This window comes from Notothenia coriiceps, unplaced genomic scaffold (genome assembly GCF_000735185.1).
Source record: "Notothenia coriiceps isolate Sejong01 unplaced genomic scaffold, NC01 NC01_scaffold00037250, whole genome shotgun sequence".
Taxonomy (NCBI): Eukaryota; Metazoa; Chordata; class Actinopteri; order Perciformes; family Nototheniidae; genus Notothenia; species Notothenia coriiceps.
Window position 1 is genome coordinate 9985505 of NW_011369951.1, and position 8839 is coordinate 9994343.

General features: G+C 42.7%; 1 protein-coding gene across 1 annotated transcript in view; it reads left to right on the top strand.

The window, feature by feature from the left end:
• LOC104967272 (vacuolar protein sorting-associated protein 13B-like) overlaps window positions 1-8839 on the top strand; it is a 71198-nt gene that overhangs the window by 59203 nt on the left and 3156 nt on the right. The window contains exon 4 of the mRNA XM_010796687.1: window positions 5014-5117. Coding sequence (XP_010794989.1) covers window positions 5014-5117 — 104 coding nt within the window. The remainder of the gene's footprint in view (window positions 1-5013; window positions 5118-8839) is intronic.

An 8839-nucleotide genomic window follows, 5' to 3' on the forward strand; every position in this document is an offset into this window, starting at 1 on the left:
TTGTGTGTGTGTGTGTGTGTGTGTGTGTGTGTGAATAAATAAATAAGACAGCCCAATATTTTAAAAAAATCTATTCTTTTTCGCAACTTTCCGCATATTTCGCAACTTCCCGTAATTTCACAGCATAAAATCACATAAAAACCTGCATGTTTTATCGCATAATCAAGGATTTTAGCCCGCATAATCAAGGATTTTAGCCCGCGTTTTTTTGGAGGGTCTAATAGACGTTACAGTCAACAATTGCTTATAGTAAATAACAATGGTAAAAAGAGTAAGCTAGCGTTAGCTAACGTCATGTTCAACAGAAAACTTCTAACTTGCATTACATTGACGATTTTAAACAAAACGTAACTCTCTCAACTTTTATGATAACGTTAAGTTAACTTACCCTTAAATAACGACATCACGTTTTTCAGTGTCAACACAAACTGCAGAAAACAATAGAGACAGCTGTCAGAGCGGTTCGTCTCAGAAGAGCAGCCGCTGGGCGGAGTTCCAGAAACGCTCAACTGATCTTCACTCCAGAGAGTCCCGACTGTTAGCGCCAGTCAAAACAATGTTTTATACCGCTTTGTTTCAACTACTGCTGTCTCTCCGTCTCCGTCTGTCTGTCTGTTTCACTCTCTGTCTCTGTCTCTCTCTCTCTCTCTCTCTCTCTCTCTCTCTCTCTCTCTCTCTATTTATTTAGCTAAATCGGTAATCCAACTTCACCAGCTAACATAATGAGACCTTGCTGGTGTACCAGCTTCACCAGCAATAGAGTTATTTAGACACAATTAACACTTATAGTTTCATGTCTTGTTACATAAGAATATATCATATTTATTTAATTACTATTATTGTGATACTACTGCCTTATTAGGCCCATATTGAGCAGAGCATATTAAGAACAAAACTCATGTACAACAACTTCCCTACTTACAATAAATAAGCACTAATTAGAGGGTTATTGAGGAAAAACACTCAACTAATGGCCTATTACTTGTAGAATATGGTCATGTAGAATAAGACATTAATAAGTGTTTTATAATGACTAATAAAGAGCCAATATACTGCTAATATGCATTTTAATGAACAACTAGTTGATGGTGAATTTGTGTTCAAATCAGCTGGTGCTGCACTTCTCAGAGGCTGAGTTAAATGTCCTGCTGCCTCCTGGTGCTGCAGCCATTTCATGAAGTGAATGAGGTTTTCCTTCTATAAAACCTATATTTGTGCCGAGAAAAAAGTCAGAATTCTGAGATTAAAGTCAGAATTCTGACTTTTTTCTCCAAAAATAAATAAATGTCACAGCCCCCAAAAATGTTTTTCATGTGGCCCTAATCCTCTTCCAGACGTGCACACTTCTATCAAACATATTGACACACTGTTCAGTGTACCCAGTTACACACAGCTGAGCCCCTTTTTAGTGTTGTAATCAGCTCCTCTCTCATTCTCTTGCTCTTTCCCTCACACACATTCCATTGACACGTGCACCCGTAGAACACCTGTCGGGCAGCACGGCCCGCTCCAGGACACCTTCAAGTCATGAGCTCATCGGAAAAGCAATTAAAGTAGGCCCTGCACGCTGGCGTAATGTTTTGTTTTGCTACTTGGCTTCAAAATTAACCAAACCTGTCCGAAGTCATCTGGCTGACGCGGGCTGGCTATATTTATTTACTTTCTGTTGGAGAAGCTGGTCTCAGGGTCCCAGCGCTGCCTCACGTCCAACAATGAAGCGATTCTGAGGGGGCTCAAACATGAGTCCTCCCCCTCAGTCTACCTGGGGGGTAGATGGTGAGTCTCTCCCACCTCCCTTAGCCTGTCTGTAACTCTGATGGTGGGGTCATGGCCCTTTAGTTGGGAGGTTGCGCCCTCTGTAACCCCAATCAGGGTTTTGGTCTCCACTGTGGGACGTGGTTTTTTAACTTGCACTGAACCGACCGCTCCCAGTTTATTGAATTTCATGCTTGTAGTGACTGAACAAAAACAGATTTTGCATTTGAAAATGTCAATGTATAAATTATGTCACCTGATAAAAAGACAATATGAAGACAGAAATATGTGTTGCTGATTACTGGGGCTGTTGGCCCAGTACATAGGAGGCTAAAGAACCTAGACAGGTTAGAGGCCTCCACTCAGTCTGGTCTAATGCTGTAGCCTCAGGCTGTGATCAGCCTGATGTCAGACAGCCGTAAAACAACACCAGCAGCCCCGTGCTCTCTTTTAACTCCACAGGTCTTAGAAAAAAAAACACCTCTGACATTAATAGGTCAACTGTGGGTGAGTCAAGGTAAGTGTGTATTCACATATGTTTGCACGGAGATTCTGCGCCTTTGTGTATTTTCAAAGTCTGGGCCACTGAGAAGTTTTCTGGTGTTTTCTCGAGGAATAATTTAGGAAGTAAGAAAAACACCCCTGTTATCATTGTCATCACTTTCTGTAATTGCCCATATGCTACACTGTTAGAGAAGAAAAGACAACAACGTTTAGCCTGCTGCCGAGGTCGCCTTAGCATGCCGGGCTGTTTCATGGTGCTGCATGCTTCAAAGGAGGTGTCACACTCGGGACAGTTATGTCAACACATTAATGAAACAAAACACATGCATGCGTGCACGGTAAAGCCTTGTTCTTCAAAGCCTCATAAGCCAGGTCAACACATATTTTGTTTCTATGTCACTGTCAAATTGGCAGAGAGAGACTCAGAGAAAAGATTGAAAAAAAAGATTTGCTCTGTTAATTTCAGCAAGAGAGCTTTCTGAGTGGGGTTGTGATGTATCAAAATGGTCATGGCTGTCATTTGCAGAAGCCGAACAGATGTTAAACACAGCCACAATAAGATGACAGCTGCTGGCATCAAACTTTAAACACTGCTGATACAATGCCACTTGCTTCAGCTCAGTCAGTTATTTAGACATCCAACAGTCTGGACTTGAATACTCTCAAAACACATCAGCTGATGATAAGATATTTTGGTTATAATGGAATCTTACATTTTGTATTTGTTTGTGGCAATGACACAGTGTTCTGCTCTGGTCCTGCAGAGGATTCCTTTTCTATGAACACTTTCTTTTTCTTTGAGACTGTTCCACAGTAAGTATAGAATGAATAAAATAACTGGTGGCAGTGTCACTTGCCTTAACGTGCATTATGTGTAAACAGCTCTGCTTGACATAGCTATTTGCAATTAGCCATTTTATATATTTTAAATATCTCTGTAATATGTTTTTTAAATAAACCATCCATCTAGTAAGTAATATGATTTATTATGATATGACTCATTTCTGCTGAATGTGCTTTGTCATGCTCAGTGCATCCCATAGACCGCAATTTAGGGTCAGTTTATTGAATACATCTTAGTTACTCAGCCCATTCCCTGCCTTTTGGGGCCTATACTGCTCAAGCTGTCCGGCTATGATGAAACCACTTGAAGTCAGGCCTCAGCATACAGCCACAGCCAAAGCCTATTACGCAGCCACACTGTGGTATATGAGTTCAAGCCACAGGGCTGAGGTTGTGATTCTTCATCGGGAGGAGGGGTAAAGAGGTGGATGTAGGATGACAAGGAAGGGTGGAGGTATGGTTTCAGAAGGAAGGGTAAAAAGGGGTGAAAGGGAAAAAGGGGGGGCAATGAAGGATACAAGTATGAGGAGACAGTTTGTGTTGGAGAGGTATACATGAAGGCTGAATTAAGTAAGTGAGTGAGTGTTTTAGAACCAAATTGAAATAAGCGGATACAAATACCAGTATGGCTGTTGTTAGGGACACAGTGAAAAGTGGTGATGGATAGGGAGGTAGGAGTAATAGAATAAAGGAAGAAATGTGTTTGACTTGATCCAATTACAACGTAAATTCAAGAAAGAAAACACAGCTGAAGATTGAAATGCACCTGGTCAATAAGTAGACTTACTGACATGATGCATGCATACACCATGACATCATACTATACTGTAGATGCACACATACACACACTCAAAATACTTTATATAAATGACCATATGCACACACACATACACATTTACTTCATATTGCTAATGCTCACACAAGCACATTCACAGGTCACACATCGCTGAACATTTTAAAGTGGAGCAAATTAGAGCTTTAATTGTATTGTTCACAGGGAATAATGGAGGGAGCAACTCCTGCCAAGTGTGTGTGTGTGTGTGTGTGTGTGTGTGTGTGTGTGTGTGTGTGTGTGTGTGTGTGTGTGTGTGTCCATGTTATACAAACTCTTAAATGTGAGGCAAACCAACAAGCAATCAGGCTTTGTCGGAGGTGAAATGCACACACACATTTACACTTACACACTTTAACACTTTGCCTCAGGGCTTGAAACAGAAGACCGGGGTTCTGTCCAAAGCTCCATTTAAATGCTGAAAGTCCTTCTAGAGCTGAAACATCCTCCTATCGTCATGCTGGGACATTCCACGGCACGCCAGAGACCCTGCGCTAATCCTGCCGGCATGGGAATCATTATTGATAGGATCCTAATGCATTACCTCAGGGCCCGCTTATTGTTGGTAAAGATTATTATTTAAGAGTAAACCAAAACCCAGAGAAAGGCTCGAGTTTCATAGAAATGTATCAAAAGAAAATGTTATTCTTGGCTTAGTGTGACTCAACTTCGAACGGCGCCATTGAAACAAACTGTGCTCCTTGCTTTGCTCCATCAAGCAGGCTGCATACCCAGCAGCAGGTCATGAGGACTGTCAACTGCTCGGGAGAGGAAGAGGTTTCCCCTTAGTCACTTTATTTAGTCGGTTATTACCTTCAGTTGATTCAGTGAGACGATAACATCAACGCTTTAACCAAGAGAAAACAACCCATTAAGTTTCAACGGCCATGTTGCTTCCACATTAAGACTTAAAGCCTATAATCACACCCACAACTATTCCAACTGAATGAATGGGACCATCAGCAGAGAATGTGAATGCATCGTTGGCCTTGGCTGACGTATCTTATCTCCGAATGCCATTGTAATCTGTTTGTTTTCCACAGTTCTGTTATTTTTCTCTGTGTTTCTGTGTTGTCTAGGTGCAGTCCTGCTGGTCAGTGTCCAGGGCATATCTGTAAATGTGGACCCAGTTTTCTGCACATGGCTGTTGTACCAACCTCACAGAGGGAGCAGCATGCAGCAGGTACCTGATCCTCATGTTCCCAGGCTTAATGTCAACATGTTTTACTGTTGATGTTCCACTTGTTTAACTTGAACATGTCATTTGTATTATTAGAGTACCTGCAGCATATTATACTGTTGCACTGATTCTTAGCAGCTCTGGAAAAGAGCCTGAAGGGAATGTAAATGTCCCTCCCACTCCATTGCTTTCCCTGCTACCTTTTCTTTCAATGTGCTCTGCTCCCTGTCTTCCATCCACTCTCTCTATATTTATTTGACAGGGGTGATGGTTATGGACATTGAATGCTCTGTGCCTACACTACACACACTACATACACACATGCAGACATGCTTAGTTTGATTGCCTGGGATAAACCACAGGTTCACCCCATAAAGGCACATACATATATATAGTACATGAAAGTATCATATTGTAATACTTTAAAAGTAGTTTTTTTTCAACAACTTGCTATGCTTCATGCCTCCTGCTGTTTGGAATGGCTGTCAGCATACATGTGTGTGTGTAACGGACAAACAGAGTGGGAGTTAATTGCACCAACTCCTTACTCTTGAGCTTATTGCTGTACAGGGGTAAACAGAGTTGAACTGCTGCCAGTGTGAAGGATACACAACACTGCTGTGTGTGTGTGTGTGTGTGTGTGTGTGTGTGTGTGTGTGTGTGTGTGTGTGTGTGTGTGTGTGTGTGTGTGTGTGTGTGTGTGTGTGTGTGTGTGTGTGTGTGTGTGTGTGTGTGTGTGTGTGTGTGCTCAGCTGCCTGTCAGGGCCGCTTCTCAAGGCTCTGCTGGTTTAGACAAGTCCTTCAGCTAGAGGCCACACATCAGCCTGTGAAGGACAGAGGAGAGGACCATGACCTGTTGGAACAGGAAAAGATGAGCAACAAGAAACTTAGGAAAGATGGACAAGGGAAGAAGGATCTGTGTGTCAAGCATCAGAGAGATGTAGCGTCACAAAAACCTGGAATTGGGATAAAGAAAGAAGAGATTCAAAGTCAAGGGAGACAACATAAAAGCAAGACAGCGTTGAGAAGGTGCAGAGGAACCAGAGGAAAGTTAATATACATGTCAACTGAAACTACCAAAGCAGGATACACAGATAGGAAACCAATCAGAGAAGCAGAGGAGCTTGATGGGGAAACGGGTAATGAAAAGAAAAGAGAATTAGAGGAAAACATAATTGGAACCAAACACTTGCTATCTTCACCCCCCTCAGTGTGTGTGGTAGAAGAAACATACCATTTCATCCGTCAGGAATGAGTTGTTTTCATCGAGTAAGCTACCTATGGAGCATAGAATATTAAAATGTAGCTAAGCATATTTTCCATGAAGTGTACAAACTGAATTATACAATTAGTTTTTAATAATCTAGCATTTTCTTAAACCAAATGAACCTACAAAAATGTGTGTCTTCAAGCTATTTTCAAGCTGTTTTAGTGTGAATAATATTGTATTCTCTTTGGTTGGTAAACACTCCAATATTGTGTTTATACTATGTGTGTAAACAAGAAGTCTTTCTAATTAAAATCAACCTCGTCTTTGCAGATCTTTACCAGACTTTAATGACATGTTCAAGACAAATGTAAGTTTGGGCAACTAATGTACTTGGCTACAGTTTCCAATTCACCCTATGTTGCAAGTTGCAAGAACCTTGATGATTTGGCATTATTCCTCTAGCCAGTAGTTTGAAAAACATGATGTCATTTTGGAACCCATTTTAAATCTAACCACAACCAGCCTTGGGTCCGACCCAGTAATTCAAAGACAACTGCATCTTTGTGTGTGTGTGTGTGTGTGTGTGTGTGTGTGTGTGTGTGTGTGTGTGTGTGTGTGTGTGTGTGTGTGTGTGTGTGTGTGTGTGTGTGTGTGTGTGTGTCTGTGTNAGACCCTCTGTCCTTAGACCCTCTGTCCTTAGACCCTCACATCGTACAAGGAAAAACTTCCAGAGAAACCCCACAGTTTAAAGGGGAACATGGGAGAAACCTCAGGGAGAGCAACAGAGGAGGGATCCCTCTCCCAGGACGGACAGACGTGCAATAGATGCCGTGTGTAAATTGAAGAGATAATAAATTTCACAGCGTAGGTAGACCGAATGTTTGGAAATGCATGTGTCTATAATAAGAAGATGAATCCACGAGGATGTCAGCAATCCTGTGGGAGCCATCAGGGAAGCAGTATGATGAGAGTCAGGCAGGACCGCAGAGACAGGTTCAGCCACGACTCGAAGTCCAGAACTCAGGATCAGCCACGACTTAGGATCCCGACGTAGATAAGGATCCCGACGTAGATAAACACCCAAAATAAATTTGAGGGAAGCTGGGTTATTCAGAACCTGAGAGTACACAGGTACAGACAGAGAGAAGGAACATATTATTAACACCCAAACAAAAGCTGTCAATGGTACACCTTTGACTGTACATCTTATTTGTATTTTTGTATTTTCTTTGGGGCTTTTACTCTTCATAGTTGTCTTCACTGGGTTATTTATTTGTTCTATCTACACTGCATTTACAGAAGCCTGCAAAATGCCATTGTAAAGTAGTATAAGAACATCAAATATCTCCTAATTCTGAGATATTCCTGCAAACCTCTGTCTTAAAAGATTCTTAAAAGGACCGGAAAGTGTTTTTAGTTTTTCGCCCTTGGTAGTCTATTTCCCTCCTCTCACACTGCACAGTGCCACAGGTTGTGTGTATTTGTGTGTGTGTGTGAGATCAGCCGCCCACACGTCTTGCTGTTATGTGGTCAAAGAGGTTGTCCAGGTAACGTTTTCTTTCATCACCTGTCTGCACTTGTTCTGGGTCAGTGCCACCTGAGGGCTGAGCTTCGAAACACAAAGAAACAGAACCATGTGGAGCCAAACACTCGATCATAAAAACATCAGATTATAGCCCCAAACATGTCGCCATGAACAGTCTTTCTCCCTGAAAACACATGAAGCCACACATTAAGTTTCTCCTCCTCATCTGTTTATTTATTATAATGACATGACCAGTTAGCAGAGGTTGAAGGAGTACTCACATTCTTTAATTAAGTTAAATTACCAATTCATTAAAGGTGGGGTAGGTAAGTTTGCGAAACCGGCTCGAGATACACTTTTTGTCATATTCCTTGGAATGCTCTTAAAGGTCCCATGTCATGGCCATTTCTACTGATCATAATTCCATTGTTGAGGTCTACTAGAATAGATTTATATTGTGCAATTTTCCAAACTCACATTGGTTTCTCATACAGCATCTCTGTAAACTACGTGCATTCACTGAATTTCACTCTCTGCCTTTAACGGCTCGTTGTAGCTCCAATAGCTCCAGCCCCCACCCTCCCTTTGAGCACAGTGTGCTCTGATTGGTCGGACGTTGAAGAGTAAAGTGGGGGGGGGGGGGGGGGGGGGGGGGGGGGGGGGGGGGGGGGGGGGGGATGGGGAGGGGGGGGGGGGGGGGGGGGGCTTAGTTTGGGGGGGGGGGGGGGGGGGTGGGTGGGGGGGGGGGGGGCAAGACGGGCGTTAGCGGCCGGGGCTTTAAGAAGAGAGCGGTCTAGGGTAAGAGTGTCCGCAAATAGTTCGGTAAAGGAGCAATGAGTCTATAGTTCGGTGTGAATAACAAAGAATGAGGAGCCGACACTGAAGACACCACACGAAGTCCATACTCCAAACCGGGGGCACACAAAGCGGACACATGCGATTTGTTCCTTTTGGTGTGGAGGTGCCTCGGAGTCGCGGTCTAAGTGTTGT